The sequence below is a fragment of the Culicoides brevitarsis genome, chromosome 1 (assembly GCF_036172545.1).
Source record: "Culicoides brevitarsis isolate CSIRO-B50_1 chromosome 1, AGI_CSIRO_Cbre_v1, whole genome shotgun sequence".
Lineage (NCBI taxonomy): Eukaryota > Metazoa > Arthropoda > Insecta > Diptera > Ceratopogonidae > Culicoides > Culicoides brevitarsis.
The window spans coordinates 14,282,471-14,300,618 of NC_087085.1; the positions used below are offsets into that span (position 1 = coordinate 14,282,471).

Here is an 18,148-nt window from a genome sequence, read left to right on the forward strand (position 1 = left end):
GTGATTTTTTAATATTTTTCCCTAAATTTTGTGTTAAAATTTAATTTTTTAAATGAATTCAGAAGATAAATTTGATAAAAATATCGAGTTTTCTTGGAAAATTATGAAAGAAAAGGTAAGAAAAGGAAATTTCATTGATAAATTAAGGATTTTGTGTTGTGCAAGGACTTCATTGTGAGTCATATGTTCAATTAGTGAAAGTAGGTCAACTGGAAATGTGACGAAATTAATAAAATATTACAAATTTAATGACTTTTTTGAGAGTTTTTGAACATTTTCTTTTAAAAAAAGTTAAAAATGATGAAAAAGTAACGAAAAATATTAATTAAGGCGTCATCCATTAATGACGTCAGAAGTTTTGGGGGGAGAGGTTTATTTTATCTGACGCCATTAATGAACGACGCCTTATTAAAAGTTGTATGCCTCCGATTTACCATTTGCAAAACGTAAACAAAAACATCATTTTTACATTTAAAACTCAAAAAATGAATTAAAAACCTCCAAAATCACTTCAAATTCCTTCAAAATCCATTAAAAACTTCTCACACTCCATCATGGGCGACGAGGACTTTTGCATAACCGAGCTGGAAGATTGTGAGCCATCACCCGAGGAACTCGACAACATTTACGCCTTGCTCGACAAAGGAGGAATGATAGAACTCAAATGGAAATGTCCCGGAAAACGCGCTCCTTCGCCCATTCGCAAAGAAGAAACGAAGCCCGTTGAAACGCCCGAACAAAAGGCAAAAGCTGCCAAAGAAATGGAATTCGATTTCATGGATGACGTCGCGCTCCCAACAATGCGCCAGAGAACTCAAACACCCAAAAGTACCACAAAAACCAAGAAAACCACAAATTTTGCCGGCGTCTTGGATCAGATGAAGAAACACGGACGACTTTCGGTGAATAACGTACCTAGCGGAAAGCCTGCTGTTTCGACGGCACCATCAACTCCTACTTCAACGCCGGCATCATCATCGTCGTAGGTAGAGACTGATATGGTTTAATGTGAGAGTAATTTTCGGAAGCTGTCATGTGTGAAATTCCATTCAAAGCGTAAATTGACGAAGAAAAATTTTTTTTTGGGGAATCACCAATTGTACTCCGTTCTGAATGAAAAGTACAAAAAAGTCATTAAATCGTAATTTATATGAAAAAATTAAGAATTTTTTATACGTGAGGTCATTAAACTGCACTCTATGCTGTGTAAAATTATGTAATTTACAGTGAATCTTGTAATAAAATATATTTTTAACTTGCATGATTTTTGTCTATTTTTAAATGGATCGTTGCCTTTGTCGTCGTTGTCTGAATTAAGGTCAAGAACCCTAAATATTTAATTCAAGTCATTAAATAAGATTATTAATTAATTTCGTATTATGTCATAAAATACACTTCGAGTGTAAAAATATTTTTTTTTTTTGAGAAAATCAGTTAAAAAGTTATTTTTTTTTCAAGAACTCAAATTTAAATTAAATTTTTTTTATTGATTTTTATCATTTGAATAAATATTTTTGTTAGTTCAGGTGTTTTAATATACTTGGAAAAAAATTCAAAGTTATAAGGTCAATTTCGAAATATTTAAAAAAAAAATGCCCCAATTAAGACATAAATAAATATTTGATTTTTTTTTAATTTTGAAAAATTATTAAATTAATTAAATTTTTAAATTAATATTTTTAAAATTTTTTTTAAATAATTTTATTATATTTTTTAAAACATAAAATAATTTATTTTAATTTTTAAATATTATTTTAAATTTAATTTAACAATATAAATTTAATCAAATATATTTTATTTTATTTTTTTGAATTCTTTAATTTTAAAATTTTCATCAAATCTTGAATAAAATCATTCATTAAATAAAAATATAAAAAGAAAAAAAAATCGATGTAATAATATCAAGAGCGACAGTCTGGCACGTTGCCGACTTTTTATATCCTTCTTAACCTCTTACATTCTGAGCATAATGTCACGCAAACACATTTTATTTTAATGGCAAATGCATATTGCAATTTTTATCGTGAATTTCTTCAGCGATTCTTTCATTCGTTGAGCCAAACCGCGAGAAATGCGAGCGAGAGAGAATGTTTTTTTGAGTGAGTTACTCGAAAAACGTTTTATCAAACATCCACGTTGAGCATGAGTTAGTATTGAATAAAAACGGAAGAATATTCAACAAGTGTTTTCATTGATATCCAGTCTGTTTGATACATGTGAGTTTGTGTTTTATTGTGTAAACAAAACTGTAAGCGGGAAACTTTTTTTTAAATTTTATTAAAAATAATTTTATTTAAATTAAAAAAAAAATAAATTTAATTATTTAATAATTTTAAATATTTTTTTTTAAATTTAATTATTCATGAAAAAAAATTTAAAATATTTTAGTGACAAAAATACTAAAATAAATCTGATGCAACTTTTGAATGCTTTAACACAAGCGCTTCTTTCATGAACAAAAAAAAATTTTTTTTGAGTCATCGTCACACAATCCACGCCGAATTTGTTGCTCACACGTGCAACGTTCTACATTAGCATAACATTAAAACAGAGAAACACGTTTCTTTCAAACATCCATTCAATTCCCGTATGTGGCGGCAACATAATTTTCTGTGCACTCATCGTCGTCGCTTCTCTCTCACTCTCTTCGATTCCTTTTGCCATCGTCGCGTCGTCGTATAGAATTTACATGTTGTATACTTACCAACATGTGGCTCACATGTTCTCAAACCATTTGACAAAATATATCAACTAAATACAATTTCTCCGAACGACTCAGTTTACTTTTGAGACTCGAACTGATCGGACCACAAAACAAAAAGTTCCTATTTTACCGGCGGTCGTCGCGTCACTTTAATACCTATGGACACTCGGAGTATACGATACATACCAAATCACAAAATATAATGCTAAAAAATATAATATAATAATATTAGGATAATGAAGAGTACGAATGTACAATAAAAAATAATAAAAACTAAATTATTGAATTATAACAAAAAATATAAAAAAAAGAGAAGGAGAAAAAGAATGTTTTTGATAAAAACTAATAAATTATAATCGTGAACATTGTAGTTTTGTGTCAGATTAGCAACATGATCTTGATTCATATATAAATAAATAAATATACATAGAGGAGGAATAAAATTTGTACTACGTGAAAATCAACTGTGACGTTGTTGTGTAATTTAATAAAGTATAATCTTGACCGCGTTAACAAGAATTTTGTGGATTGAAGATTTTTGCGTGTTTCTTCAGTGAAAGAAATATTCTGAAAATAAAAAAAAGAAAAATTATAAAAACATTAAAAAATATATAATAATAATCAATTGGACAACATTCATATAAAATTAATTGCTATTTTATCACGTACGGATTATTTACGGATTACAAGGTGAATTAATTATTTTAAAAAATTTTTATGGTCTTTTACTCATAATTCTCTTTTTATCACTTTAAAAGGGAGTAAAAGCAATAAATTTTATTTTTTTAAAAATTATTTCTGGATTATTTCCTTAAAATTTTTGACCTGTAATGCAATGAAGAGCTCAGGTATAATTTTAATTGGTGACTTTTTGGGTATTTTTACAAATTATCATAAAATGACAAAAATAAATATATAAAAAAATTCCATTCATTGAGCAAAATAACTCAATTGAGACAGATGTTATATTTAATCTAAAATGATTCACTTTTAGCTACCTTAAAAATTTTCAAGATTAGAAAATTTATTTAAACGTAGATAAAAATAAAATAATAATTTATTAAATTAAATAAATAAATTAAATTTTTAATGAATATTTAAAAAATAATAATAAATAAATAATTAAATTTATAATTTTTCAATTTCAAAAAATAAAAATCTTTTTTTTAAATTGTTTAAAAAGAACAAAATTTACAAAAATTTTTCATTTTTTCCTCTAATACTTTTTCGGATTTTTTTTTAATTTTTTCGTTAAAAAATATTTTAGAGCTATAAAATAAAATTATTTATTAAAATTTTCTTCAAAAAATAATAAAAAAAAAAAAAAAAAATATTTAAAAAAAAATATATAATAATAAAATTAAATTTAAAATTTAAGAAAAATTTAAATTTTTAAAAATTTCCTACTCATGATTTTCATATAGAAAAATAGGTATGAGTTAATGTGAAACATTTTTAGAATTTAAATAAAAAATATAAATAAAAATATATATAAAAAATTAATTTATAATTAAAAAAAAATTGTAAATTAAATTCATTTTTGCATTTTTAAATAAAAACACTTAAAAACTTTGAAAAATTGAAAAATAATTTCACTAATGACAGAAAACATCAGAAAAAAATTAAATTAATATTAATTGTCACTTACCATCCTTCCTCATCATTTTGATTTATTATCGTCAGCTTCCTATCAAAATATGCTTTGTACTGTACAAATTTTGTCAAACACATGATAAGACAATGCCCACACAGTTTGATTGGTGACGTGTAGCTTCACTTTAAATTCAAATGTATGTAAAATTGAACAATTTTGTGAACATGATTGTACAAAAAGACCGCAACTCTGATTATTTCTTATCACTTTCAATTTTCAGGAACACATTGAAAATAATCACTCGCCCAGAAAAATATTTTTTTTACTATTGGGAAGCATTGCATAAGTGCGATGCATTTACCTTGGTGACAAAAATACATTTTTTCACTACACGTGAAACGACTGCGTGCGTCGAAGAAAATATTTTCTTTTGAGACAATGTCGTTACTAATTTGTCTATCAAAAAGAAAAAAAATCATAAACACTTGTGGGTCTATTAATAGCAGTCAGTAATAGCATTAGGTGCATTTTTTCGACGAGACATTCTGTGAGAAAATCGACTTTCGCGTGATTTATTGAGTGAGCACCCGTGGTTTGAAAAGCTCGAATAATTGCATGCCACATCAAAAATTGCTCGCGATTATTATTTAGTACGCATTCATATGTAAAATAATTTCTATTTGGTCACAGAAACGAATAAAAATTGGCCTTTTGTTGAGTAATTGAGCGTTTTGGAGTTCAAGACACGAAATGCCTCTTGACGAGAACAATAAAAAGGAAGTCGTTCTATACAAAAATAAAATTTCAACTAAATAGAGGTGACTTCGCATCGATTGCAAAAAGAATGTGCGACATGACATCCGATTTGGGTCTGTTTTATTATTTTTTTGCGAAGGCGTGTTGTTAACATAAAAATTCTTAATAAAAAAAGATTTGATGCTTACTCACTATTTCATGCAAGGAGGAGCGGAAGATGCTTTTGAACATAAAATAGGAGTTTCTGTCACTCAAAATAACTTTGAGCGATTATTCTGAATTATTTACACAACAAGCGATGATTACAAAACGTGGTGTCTTGTTGAAAATATCATTAATTTTAATCTGAAACTGGAAGCCAATATTTACATGGAACGCGATTCGATTCGATCGCGTTACAAAAAAAAATATTAAAGTAGCAAAAAATAATCTGTTTCTTTGAACTTTTTTTTTATTATTTATTATTACTGAAGTTTCTTATAATTTGATTCACAGCACGTAGAACTTTTGCTTCTTTTTTATTTAATTCTTCTTTATTATTTCGGTTCAAATAAGTCTTTCCTTTAATTTATTCGCGAATCAAATAAATCTCGCAAAAAAAGTTTTAGGCAGAAAAAAATTATTCTTTTGAAAAGTGGGAAGAGAGAGACATGAAATGATTTTTTTGTTCGCTGATCTCACGGTTTAGTGAGTCAAAAATTTATAGTTAACATGATACTTTAAATTAAGTAGATTTTGGTCATATATCTTACCTTTGCTTGTTCTTTCCTTTAAATATATTTTTTCGTTGGATGGTATCCAATTTCAAGATAGCAAGTAAAAATTGGTTACATAGGTCATGTTAGGATAAAATTTCATAAGTGAGTTAGGTTTTATGCATTTCGAATAAAAAAATGCTATTTTTGGGCTTTTAGATGTCTGTCCGTTACATAGGTAAAAATTGAAATTAATAACCCATACAAATTTTGTAACGCAATAACTCAAGTTTCGTTTAAGGAATTTCTTTGAAATTTTTTTTAAAATGGTTTTCCATTGATTTTTAAGGTTTTGGTTTACCTACAGGAAAAATTTTGGCGAAATTTTAAGATTCGTTAAAAGATAATTGATTTCAAGTGCTTTGGATATAAAAATTTATTTATTAATTAAGTAATTTATTATTAAAAATTTATTAATTTATTTAAAAATTAATTATTTTGAATTTAATAAAAAACTTTTAAAAAAATTGTATGAAAACGTTAAGAAATATTTTTCTTTAAATTATTTTTTTTTATTTTATTTTTAAACATTTTACAACAAAAAAAAATATAAAACTATCAAATTTAATAAATTTTTAGATGAAAAATTGATTGTGAAATTCTTAATTTTTGTTGAATTTGTCTCCAAAAAATTTCCATAAGGCCGCTCCAAATGAAAATCAAAAATAAAGTCCAAAATTTTTGAAAATAAAATGGGGGGGCAAAATAAAAAAAAATTGAAATACTTATTTTCATACAAAATGACAAAATTTTAGCAATTTTTGACCGTTGATCAACATTTTTGTTGTTTTTTAATAATCTTCTTTGAAACTTTCAAATTAAAAATTGATTTAAGATCATTTTAATTTAAAAATTGAAAAATTAAAATTTCATAAAAAATAACTGTCAAAAAAATTTGAAAAAAAAATTCAGTAATTTTATGAAAAATTTTTCTAGAAAATAAAATTCAAGTAAAAATATTATTTTCAAAACAAAAATTAAATTAATTGAAAATTTTTTTGAAAATGTCTTAAAAAATTATGAAAATACAACAAAAAACGATAAATTTTGATGAAATTTTTAACTTTTTTTTTTTATTTTGCCCCATTGGATTTTTGACTTTTAAAATGGGGCATCGGACTTTATTTTTGATTTTCGTTTGGAGCGGCCTTTATCATTAAAAAAAATATTTTTTCAAGAAAACATTCTGAAAATTTAAAATTTTGCTCATTTAAATTTAAAGCAAAATGCGCTTAAGTCATTTTTGAATCATTTTTATGAGTTGATTTATTACCTTTTTACGTTATTTTGATTCTTTTCCATGCTTAGAAAGTATTTTTGCCAAGTTTTTGCTTAGTTTCTGTTCATAAAAAAAACTTTTTCTATACGATGATTGCAAAAACAGCTTAAAGGAGGGAAGTGATGCGTACAATAAACTTTCTAAACAGAAACATCCGACTATTCTATGCAAATTATTTGCCACTTTGATTCATTGTATTTTTGACACCTCTAAAGATTTGCTATTTTTTAAAAAGATTTTTTTTTCAATTGTTTCAAAAGTTTAATGCCCCAACTTTATTTTTTTTTTCAGATAAGCTTCGTTTGGCATCTTTTCTACTACTTATATGGACCATCGACCGACATCGCATGTCTAGGTCAATGTAACAATTGAGTCAAGTCAACAATAATCGCCTTATATGTTTTGATTTGCCTGACATAAGAAGGCACTTAGACAGTATTATCACCTCTTGCGTTCGCAAACAACACATCAAAACATGAGAAAATCCCTTGGAAGTCTATGATAGTGGTTTTTTTTATCAAGATACTTTAGAAAAAAAGTCAATTCAACTAAATTTTGTAAAAAATTTCAACAAAAAATACAAAAATGGCAAAAATCGCTGCTGGCAACGAGCCTGTTCCACGAACAGTCTTCGCGGATGACATCAAATCTGACAACAAAACGAACGGAGACACCGAATCACACAACGGAGTGCAGCTCAAGAAGGAATTGGGACTACTTGATGGCGTGGCAATTATCGTCGGTGTCATCGTTGGCTCGGGAATCTTCATTTCGCCAAAGGGAGTACTCGAGAACTCAGGATCAACAGGGCAGGCGTTGGTTGTTTGGGTACTTTCGGGTGTCCTGAGTATGGTAGGTGCCCTATGTTACGCCGAACTCGGTAAGAAAATTAAATTTCTCGCATTTAAATTGGAAAATAATTGATTTTTCTTCCATCTCAGGTACAATGATCCCGAAATCAGGCGGCGATTATGCGTACATTGGCGTCGCTTTTGGCCCATTGCCTGCCTTTCTCTACTTGTGGGTCGCCTTATTGATTCTCGTACCAACAGGAAATGCCATTACCGCACTTGCGTTCGCTCAGTATCTGCTGCAACCGTATTGGCCAATGTGCGATCCGCCGTACTGGGCTGTTCGGTTAATCGCTGCTTTTATAACTTGTAAGTTTATTGCGACATTTCCTGTGAAATTTATTAAAAATTGATTTTTTTTTGTAGGTTTGCTCACGGGAATCAACTGCTACAACGTTAAATGGGTCACGAGAATCACGGATACCTTTACAGCAACAAAAGTTTTTGCTTTGTTGATTATTGTGGCAGCTGGAGCGTCGTATCTTGTGGGAGGAAATTTCGAACATTGGTCAGAACCGTTCGAGGGATCAAAAACTACGCCTGGATATATTGCATTGGCATTCTATAGTGGACTTTTCTCCTATTCGGGATGGAATTATTTGAATTTTGTCACGGAAGAGTTGAAAAATCCGTATCAGTAAGTCTTAAATTCTAAAATTTTTAAAGAAAATTATTAAAAATTGTCTTTTTTAGGAATCTCCCGCGTGCGATTTGCATCAGCATGCCTGTTATCACAGTAATTTACGTCATCACAAACATCGCATACTTTTCTGTGCTCTCTATTGATCAAATTTTGGCATCAGATGCTGTTGCTGTAAGTTACTTTTTCATTTTAAAATATTTTTTTTACGATTTTTCATTAAAAATTTCATTTTAGGTGACATTCGGTGACAAAATGTTAGGATGGTTTGCATGGACAATGCCTCTTTTTGTCGCTGCTTCAACTTTTGGCTCCTTAAATGGTGCAATTTTCGCCTCATCTCGTCTTTTCTTCGTTGGTGCTCGTAACGGGCATTTACCGGCAGCCATTTCTCTCATCAATATAAATTATTTGACGCCAATTCCATCACTTCTCTTCATGGTAAGTTTTAATTTTCTGATTTTTCAAACAAAAATTTAATTTTTTTCCTCGTAGGGCATCATAACAATCGCTCTCTTGTTCATCAAAAACGTCTATTCGCTCATCAACTACGTCAGTTACGTCGAAGCCTTGTTCATCTTACTCTCAGTCGCTGGATTGCTCATTCTCCGTAAACGTCAACCCGATCTAAATCGCCCCATTAAAGTCAACACATCACTTCCCATCATTTATCTGATAACAGCTAGTTTCCTCGTCATCAGCTCAATCTACCAATCGCCATGGGAAACGGGAATTGGTACTCTTGTCATTTTGCTCGGCATTCCAGTGTACTATGCGACTATTCATCATCCGCAAAAATGGCTCACGGAAACGTCGCAACGCATCAACACCGTTTGTCAGAAACTCTTTTTATGTGTGCCGAATCAAGAAAAAATTGATTAAACGGCTTTTTTAGTTTTACAGAACTTTTATCCAATCAATACAATAAAAATTGTGCTTTTACAAATTACGATTTAAGGCTTTAGTGTGATAAGCTTAGCTTGTAAAATCATTTTAAATACAACTATTTTACTATTTTTAGATATTGTGCATATCGAATTAAGAAAAATTTTATAAAATTTTACTGTAGTGAAGTCAATTATTTCATATAATCGAATATCGTACAAATAAAAATGTCAATTTTTTAAGCCCAAATTAGTTTTTTACTAAACGTTGTTTGAAATAAAATTCAAAAATAAAGTCAAATGTCATTTTTTAAAATTTAAAATACAAATGGAGCAAAAAAATCATAAAATTGTAAAATTATGATATTTTTGCACTTAAAAAAAATTTTAGAGGTCCAAATTGAATTTTAGTGAAAAATTACTAAAATAATTTTTTTTAAATTGAAATATTAGTTTAAATATTCTATAATGAAATTTCTTTTCTAAAAATTTTTATTTAAAAAATAATTTTATTTGCTGATAAATTTAAATGTTAAAAATTAAAAAAAAACCCTAAGTAATTGAAATTTTCAAAAAATTTTGTTGGATTTATTTTTTTATAATTTTAAGTTTAATTTTTTACTTAAATTTTCTTATTTCAACCTAGTTAAAAAAATTAAATAAAAAAATAAATTTTAAATTTTTCAAAAAAAAAAAAATATATTTTTGAAGTAAAAAATATTAATAAAATTTTAAAGTAAAAAATAAATTTTAAATAAAAAAAATTCAATAAAATTTTTTGAAAATTTGTTTTATGTTTTTTTTTTACATTTTTTAAAATTTCAAACATTATTTAGAAAAAAAAAATAAAATTGTAAATAAAATTATTTTTTCGATAAAAAGTCATAAAAATTCTCATTTTATTCACTTTTTACTAAAATTCTGAATTTTTCAACGAAAATTTGTAAAAAAATATAATTTTTAGTAGTTTTTCACTAAAATTCATACTTTAAAAAAATTTTTGACTCTAAAATAAAAAAAAAAAAATAATTCATCTTTTTTTTAATTATCACTTGGAGCGTCCTAAAAAGGTAACAACTCAAAAGGTAAACACTAACATGTCACGACAAAAATCAACAGAGAGCTGGATTTAAACTTTCGCAATGCCACGAGAGATAATTTCTTCAATTACGTTTCAAAATTTTATGCGAGAAAGACGATAAGATATTCAAAAGTGTCTTTCTTCTCGACGTACATGACGTGACATGTACATACCCAAGTTCTTATCACTTTAGATCACTATTTATATCACACAATCACAACGAGCAGCTTCTTCAGTTTTGTTTATCAGTATTGTCTCAGCTTTGACGAGGAACGGATCTCGATATATTTTCACGAATTTTTAACCACCAATGAGTAAAATTTCCTGAAAAATGTCCTTTAAACGCCTTGTGATCCTGCATTTTTGCGTATTTTTCGCCATCCACGCAGTAGAAAGTCTCGAAAACGGTAGTTCGCAAGTATTGAACACGAAAAATAAAAATTACAACAAATTCGTAAGACACATTTTCAACAAATACGGCAGCGAGGGAATCATAAATTTTGAGGTATCTTAATTTGTTTGCTTTTTCATAGTTCTTGAGCTTGTTTACACTGATTATTCTGTTTATTTCTTTTGTTTTTCGCTAAACTTGAGCACTTGAAATGCGAATTTTTATTAAATTTCGAGTAAAATTACGATTTAAACGCCAAAATTTGATGACTTTGATATTTTTTCTGCAATAAAAATGCTTAGTTGACGCAGTAAAGAGCAATGCACGTTCCGTTTTGTACGACAATTAGTGTAAATGAATGAATTATAAACGCAGATGGAGGCGACTTGTAATTTTTTATCATTTTTTTTCGTTTTTTACAGGGCTTGGAACACTTGATGTACAATTTGGGTCTCGGAAACTTGGAATTTAGCGTAAATCACACCGTGGAAGTTCATCGCCCAGAAGGAGTTCACATTCCAGGCAACTTATGGGATTACGCGAACAGCACTCAAGTGACTTCCGAGTGGCATTCCATTGTTTTCAAGAAGTTACATGGCACGCATCAGCACGAAGGGGCCCTATTGCATCCAAAAAGTGAGTTTCTGTGAAAAAAAATTAAAAATTAGTCAGGAAATGATGAAATCCAGTTCAAAGTCGCTTTTGAAAACCTTTAAATTATGGTTGATTGAACTTTACACGATGTGTTTGCTATTCATTTCTATGAACATCCATTCTACTACTACTCAACGTGAAGATCTTGAACAACGACAAGTATTTACTAATGTAAATATAATTTAATCAAGAGCGACTACACGTTCCTCGAACTATTTTTAACGAGTTTTTTCAAATATTTATCCTGACGTCATTTTTCGTTTTAGCTGCCATTCCCCGAAATCGGACCAAAAATTGTTTATCTCCTCTGAGCATTGTGTCGATGTCGATAGATGAGGCACCCGTCAGTCACTATCACGAAGATATTCCGCATCGGAGTAAACGACATCCCGTAGAGTACAATGAGATGCTAAACGACCTGAAAATCACTCCGGAAATGTTTTTGCAACTTTGCCCAGCGTTAATTGTCCAAATCGACGGTCATGACTGCATTGAAGATCCCGAACCGGAAAATCCCTCTACTTATACTTATTTCCAAGCGTGGATTTATGCGTCGTTTAGTATTCTCATCATCTCCCTTTGCGGTCTTTTTGGTCTTTTAATCGTGCCAATCGCCAAATCCACGAATTATAACATCATTTTGGGATTTTTAGTGGCAATTGCTGTCGGAACGTTGCTCGGTGATAGTTTGATGCATTTGTTGCCGCATGCTTTGGTGCCTCACAGTCACGGGCACGACGATTTTCACGAGCACAAAGAGGAAAAAGATGAAAATGAACCGATTTACATTTGTTTGTGTGCCTTACTTGCAGCTGTCTTCATGTATTCGTTGGAAAATTTGATGCCTCTCATTGGGGGAGGGCAATCGCATAACCATAGTCACGGCGCGAAACATCACGAAAAGGAAGAAACACACGAAATGACTGATGCAAACACCCAAAAACGCTCGAAAAAGTTGACGCCGGTTGCGTTTATGGTCGTTATCGGCGATGGATTGCACAATATCACGGATGGATTGGCAATTGGAGCGGCTTTTGTCATTGATCCGATCACGGGATGTAGTACGGCACTCGCTGTCTTGTGTCATGAGTTGCCTCACGAGTTGGGCGACTTTGCGTTGTTACTTAAAACGGGCGTTAGTATTAAAAGAGCGTGTCACTTGAACATTGTTTCGTCAATTTTGAGCTTTATCGGTGAGTCATGTGACGAATTTTTTGTGATTTTTGTAATTTTAAATATTTTCCTTCGTTTTAGGGATGGCACTGGGACTTGTTGTGTCGACTGAAGAGACTGCAAAGTGGATTTATGCAGCGACAGCAGGAACTTTCATGTACATCGCTTTGGCAGATCTCGTTCCGGAGATGCAAAAAGACAAAGAACGTGGATTTAAGCAGATTTTGATACAAATTCTGGGAATTTTAATTGGTTGTGGCATTATGTTGCTTATAGGATTGTACGAGGAATCCTTGAGATTTTTATTTGAATAAAAAAAAAGTGTTTTAATTTAGAGGAAACGACTGGTTCTTTACTTTTTCGAATAATTTTTTTCGAAAATTTGATCCAGCCTTGCTCATTTGGATTCTTCATTTAGCATTTTTATTATTTCTTGAAGAAAAATGGCTCTTTTGAATTAATTTTTATGTCTGTCCGTAGAAATTTGATTATTTTTTCTGAAATATTTTATAATTTTATTTTTAAAATTAGAAAAGTTATTAAAATTTTTCAAAAAAAAAATAATTTTTTTTTGTTATTTTTAGAGAAAAATTCGTCAAAAAGGCACGTTGGACCTATTTTTGTGTCTTTTCGTAAAATTTTGTTAAACTTTTCTAAATTTTTAATAAAAATTTCAAAATTTTTTAAAATATTATCACAAAATTTTTATAAATTTTTAAAAATTTTCTGAATTTTTTACAAAAAATTATTCAAAAACTTAAAATAAATTTGTAAAATACTTAGATTAAAAATACGCTCAAGTAATTTTTTCTGACAAAAAAAAATATTTCAAATTTCAGTAGTCATCACACTATCACTCAAATGCCTTCTTTTACTCCGCAAATAAACAAAAAATCTCAATTAAAACCAAAAATTTAAAAAATAAGTGTGTTAAATTACTAATTTTTCATCCATTTTTCCTCATTTTTATGTTAGTGCAGTAAAAATTCAGTCAAAAATCGCTAAAAACAACAAAAAAACATGGGTCGTGTGCACAACAAACGTAAGAAACACTCTCAATTGGTGACATTTTCATCAAAAACTCCTCTGTTTAGGTTCTTTTTCGGAAGCAGAGATCCGCACGTTGCTCGTTTACGCCTTCAATTCAAACCAAATCGATCATGAAACAGGCAAAATTAAAAAATACCGCCTTCGGGACATTCTAAGATCGAAATTGCAGTGCAAAGAACTGAATGTGCTGGATGTTGACATTATTGGGCACGTGTTGAACGCCCATGGCTACCTACTGAATTGCCCGAAAGAGGAAAAAATGTTTATGTTTGACGTGAAAAAGTTGGAAGAGATGGCTGAAAGTGCTCGAAGTAAGTTTTTTTTTCGAACTAATTTTTTTTTTGTTGAAAAATTTTAATTTTTTTCCAGAAATGTCGGAAGCCAAGCAAGAAATGATCAACAACAGTGAAAATCCCGCAACGTTCGAGTACATAAAAACGATCAAACGTGCCAAGAAACACGATTTTCGGAATCTAATTGGAATGGGAGTGCCCATTTGTGTTGTCTGTAGCAAATGTTTGTTCATCAATGGAGGTCGGAATCACATCGACGAAATACATGGCAAAACCTTCGATTTTCCCGAGATAAAAGGTCATACGCCAGTAAAGCAACTTTTCACCCTCGAATATCTCGTTGACGGAAGTTGCTTCATTGTGAAAGTCAAAAATTTGTATCGCAAGGGTTTCATTTTGAACCAAGTGCAGTTAGTTTACGACACAAATCGCATCGCAATTCTCGAATACGATTGGCCATGTGTCATCAGTGAAGACGAAACGCTCGAACTGATTGTCAATCAACATTATTTCAGTGATGCTGGCGGCACGTATTCGTTTATTATCCATGCCGAGCGCGTCAAAGAGTACATTGAGCAACATCACTTGATAATTCGGAACCCTTTGCCAGATGTGATCTCGTTGAAACGTTCCATTGTCCCAAAAACGGAGCATAAAGTGCAAAAAACGTCATTTCTCCCATTTTATACCTCCGATAAAAGTATCTTGCAACTTTTCACGGATGACTTTCTCTTCCGGGATGGCGTGAAAAACTTGGATGTCTCAAAAATCAAAACTTACCAAACGCTGATCAAATTTAAACACGGCGATTATCAACTTACGCAGGAAAATTACACGGAAGTGTTGATGTTGTTGAACGAAATTGAGGATTTGTTCATCGGAGCAAAGTTGGATGAGTTTTCTATTGAAGATGCAAGAGTTAAATATTATTATAGGAACAAAGCAATTGATGTAAGTTACATTTCATTTTTTTAAGAAATTATTTTTGTTGATATTTGAAAAATTTTATAGGAAAGATTGATTTTTTTAAAGAATTTACCGAATTTTGAAAGAAACTATCAAATATCGAGTAAAAATGAATAATTTTTGTTAAAATCTTGCATATTTTTGTTCAAAATTACAAATCCTTTTGAAATTCTTTATGTTTAAAATTACAAATTCTTTAGAAAACTGAACATTTTTCACTAAAATTTGTAGAAAAATTGAGAAAAATTTTAATTTTGAACTGATTTTGGACTAAAAAAAATTTTTTTTTTCGAATTTTTTTAAATATAAATTGTTCAAAAATTTACCAAAAATTAAATTATTTCTTACTTTTCAAAAATTTAATAACTAACTTGATCTTAAAAATTTACCAAAATATGTAAATATGCCCTATGAAATTTTCAATGTAAAGATTGAAAACCCAAAAAAGGGATCATTAATTTAAATTTTTCCTGAAAAAGTATTTCAATTTTTTTTTGATCCCTTAAGGGAAGTTTTTAAGATCAAAAAGTTGAAAAACATTTGGCTCTAACTAACTTGATCTTAAATTTACCAAAATATTAAATATGCCCTATGGGCGAAAAACGGGTCAGATTGATCCCTTAAGGGATCAGATTGAACACCTAATGGAGCAAATTGATCCCTTAAGGGATGATTCTAGTTTTTTTTCAGGGATCAATCTGACTTGTTTTCGCCCATAGGGTGGATTTCCAAAAAAAAAAATTTTTACTGATTTTTTAGAATTTTAGTTTCAATTTAATATAAAATTTTTCAAATTGTAAGTAAAAATTTATTAATCCTGTGATAAAAAAAAATCAATTATTGGTTCAAAAATATGCAAAATTTTAGAAAATTCAGATAAAAATTGAATTTTTTTGTACTGATCGATAAAATTTTTCCTAATTTTTATCCCTTTTTGTGAAATCTAATGCATTACTTATACTTGATTTATTTTCAAATTTTTTCGCAGATAAACGACGTTCCCGACATCCCCGACATCGAATCCGGCGACACAATGATCCTCTACAACGCCCTGGACGAGAACATCAAACCGATTGAATGCATGGTTGTCAAAATCTACGACGGTCATATCATTTTTCGCCCCTTCCGGAATCAAGCAAGCACCACTTTATGGACTCCGTACAAAATCAAGTTCCGCAAAGATCGTACAGTGATCCGCATGGGTCAACATGCCCTCACAAAAGTTCAACCAGAGATCGTTGACAAGATTCTCTTTCCAAAAACGTGCGGCACTCCAAGCGAAAAGTACGTTTGTTACGACTGGTTCAGCGAGGGCATCAAAACAAACAACGAACAGCAACAAGCAGTACGAAATATCGTCCATGGATCATCATTTCCCGCACCTTATATTGTTTTCGGACCTCCTGGCACGGGAAAAACTTCAACTTTGGTCGAAGCGATCGCTCAAATCTGGAAACAGCAACAAAAGAAACACATTTTAGTGACGGCATCATCAAATTATGCCTGTGACGAGATCGCTACTCGCTTGATAAAGTACATTCCGACGACAGATATGTATCGATACTACTCGCGATGTGCTTTGAACAAGATCGACGACATCCAAGACGAGTTAATTGTCATTTCGAATCTCACTTCAGGGTTTCACGATCATCCATCGATCCATGAGTTGTACCATTATCGCATCATTTTGACGACTTTAACCACTGCAGGTCGTCTCGCGCTCAACGGCATGAAGAAAAACTTCTTTGACTACATTTTCATCGATGAAGCGGGAAGTTCTTCCGAAGCCTCAGCAATAATTCCAATTTCTCTCCTCATCTCGATGCAAAAACCGTGCAAAACTAATATCGTTATCGCTGGCGATCCAATGCAACTTGGTCCAATTATTCATTGTAAATTTGCGGAAATCTTCGGAATGGGAAAATCCATGCTGGAACGTCTCATGGAAATGGATTTGTACAAACCGGATCCAATTACGAAGTTATATAACGAAGCCGTCATCACGAAATTGTTGAATAATTACCGTTCGCACAAAGATATTCTCCATTCGGCGAACGAACTTTTTTACGCAGGAGAATTAATTCCAAAGGCAGGTCCAGAAATCACGGATTTAGCTGTCAAATGGCATTTATTGCCGAATAAAAACCTTCCTGTCATCTTCCATGCCGTTGAAGGACACACACAACGCGAAACAAATTCCTTCAGTTTGTTCAACCAAAAGGAAGTGTCGCAAGTCATCTTTTACGTGCGTGAAATCATCAAAAATGGCATCAACGGTGAAGGCATTCCCGTTGGCGAAATCGGAGTCATTTCCCCGTATCGTCGCCAATGTCAGGAACTCCGTTCGAACTTTAAGCGGTACGGTTGGAAGGACATCGAAGTCGGAAGTGTCGAGCAATTCCAAGGACAAGAAAAAAAAGTCATCATTTTATCAACGGTTCGTTCGTTCACCAAAAGTATCGGCTTCCTGGATAACCCGAAACGACTAAATGTCTCCATAACTCGTGCCAAAGCCTTGTTAGTAGTCGTTGGAAATCCATATACGCTTCAGCTGGATCGCAATTGGTTCCATTTGATAAAATTTTGCAAGGAAAATGGGGCATGTGCTGGTCCAGATTTCGATTTGAGACCCCCCAGTGGCGAACATGTCGATGATAATGATCAACCAATCGAGACTTATGAGGAAAAAATTGGAGCTACATTCAAATCGTTGATTGAACGCATCGAACAGTTGACGATTTCAACGGAAAAAGTCCCCGATGATGCTGAAAAAAATAATTTTTAATAAAAAATGAAGTAATTTTAGAGGAAATAATGTAAAATTGTATGAAAAAAAATGAAATTTTGTAACTTTAGTCTTTAGTTGTCTCTGTTGATGGAGAAAAAATTGAATAAAAATCAAAAAATTTTAGTGTAAATGACCAATTTAGCGGTTTGTAACCCGAAAAAATGCAACAAGTGGTTGTTTGTTACTATTTCTATAGGAAACGAACCTCAAGTTCATGAGCACTTACGTTGCCATGGTGTCAATATATTGGATAACATAACAAAATTTTCACTTACAAGTGTCAAATTTG

General features: G+C 30.8%; 4 protein-coding genes across 5 annotated transcripts; all 4 read left to right on the forward strand.

Annotated features, from left to right (window-relative positions):
* Positions 1-9,492, forward strand: LOC134831052 (Y+L amino acid transporter 2). 2 transcript variants are annotated; one of them, XM_063844702.1, is made up of 7 exons: positions 1-115; positions 7,380-7,968; positions 8,030-8,248; positions 8,306-8,576; positions 8,633-8,753; positions 8,817-9,020; positions 9,075-9,492. In XM_063844702.1, exons 2-7 carry the CDS (start codon positions 7,674-7,676, stop codon positions 9,459-9,461), a joined length of 1,497 nt encoding a protein of 498 aa, XP_063700772.1. In that variant the 5' UTR covers positions 1-115; positions 7,380-7,673; the 3' UTR covers positions 9,462-9,492. The 2 variants fall into 2 exon arrangements, with proteins under 2 accessions (XP_063700772.1, XP_063700764.1); XM_063844694.1 differs by lacking the exon at positions 1-115 and adding an exon at positions 2,812-3,394.
* Positions 448-1,231, forward strand: LOC134838421 (uncharacterized). Its single transcript, XM_063853950.1, has one exon. The coding sequence runs from the start codon at positions 555-557 to the stop codon at positions 984-986; it is 432 nt and encodes a 143-aa protein (XP_063710020.1). The 5' UTR covers positions 448-554; the 3' UTR covers positions 987-1,231.
* Positions 9,493-10,782: 1,290 nt separating the features above from the next.
* LOC134836144 (zinc transporter ZIP6) lies at positions 10,783-13,094 on the forward strand. Its single transcript, XM_063851379.1, has 4 exons — positions 10,783-11,049; positions 11,358-11,571; positions 11,856-12,782; positions 12,844-13,094. Exons 1-4 carry the CDS (start codon positions 10,876-10,878, stop codon positions 13,074-13,076), a joined length of 1,548 nt encoding a protein of 515 aa, XP_063707449.1. The 5' UTR covers positions 10,783-10,875; the 3' UTR covers positions 13,077-13,094.
* A 522-nt stretch (positions 13,095-13,616) lies between these two features.
* LOC134827202 (putative helicase MOV-10) lies at positions 13,617-17,988 on the forward strand. Its single transcript, XM_063839777.1, has 4 exons — positions 13,617-13,804; positions 13,857-14,123; positions 14,182-15,056; positions 16,060-17,988. Exons 1-4 carry the CDS (start codon positions 13,783-13,785, stop codon positions 17,854-17,856), a joined length of 2,961 nt encoding a protein of 986 aa, XP_063695847.1. The 5' UTR covers positions 13,617-13,782; the 3' UTR covers positions 17,857-17,988.
* Positions 17,989-18,148: the final 160 nt, after the last annotated feature.

Bases quoted from the DNA above. Each gene is read 5' to 3' on its own strand.
- LOC134838421 (XM_063853950.1), top strand. From the start codon at position 555: ATGGGCGACGAGGACTTTTGCATAACCGAGCTGGAAGATTGTGAGCCA.
- LOC134831052 (XM_063844702.1), top strand. From the start codon at position 7,674: ATGGCAAAAATCGCTGCTGGCAACGAGCCTGTTCCACGAACAGTCTTC. The intron at 8,577-8,632 runs GTAAGTCTTAAA...TGTCTTTTTTAG, and splicing joins GAGTTGAAAAATCCGTATCA to GAATCTCCCGCGTGCGATTT. The intron at 8,754-8,816 runs GTAAGTTACTTT...ATTTCATTTTAG, and splicing joins TGGCATCAGATGCTGTTGCT to GTGACATTCGGTGACAAAAT.
- LOC134836144 (XM_063851379.1), top strand. From the start codon at position 10,876: ATGTCCTTTAAACGCCTTGTGATCCTGCATTTTTGCGTATTTTTCGCC. The intron at 11,050-11,357 runs GTATCTTAATTT...CGTTTTTTACAG, and splicing joins AGGGAATCATAAATTTTGAG to GGCTTGGAACACTTGATGTA. The intron at 12,783-12,843 runs GTGAGTCATGTG...CCTTCGTTTTAG, and splicing joins GTCAATTTTGAGCTTTATCG to GGATGGCACTGGGACTTGTT.
- LOC134827202 (XM_063839777.1), top strand. From the start codon at position 13,783: ATGGGTCGTGTGCACAACAAAC. The intron at 13,805-13,856 runs GTAAGAAACACT...TCCTCTGTTTAG, and splicing joins GGGTCGTGTGCACAACAAAC to GTTCTTTTTCGGAAGCAGAG. The intron at 14,124-14,181 runs GTAAGTTTTTTT...ATTTTTTTCCAG, and splicing joins GATGGCTGAAAGTGCTCGAA to AAATGTCGGAAGCCAAGCAA.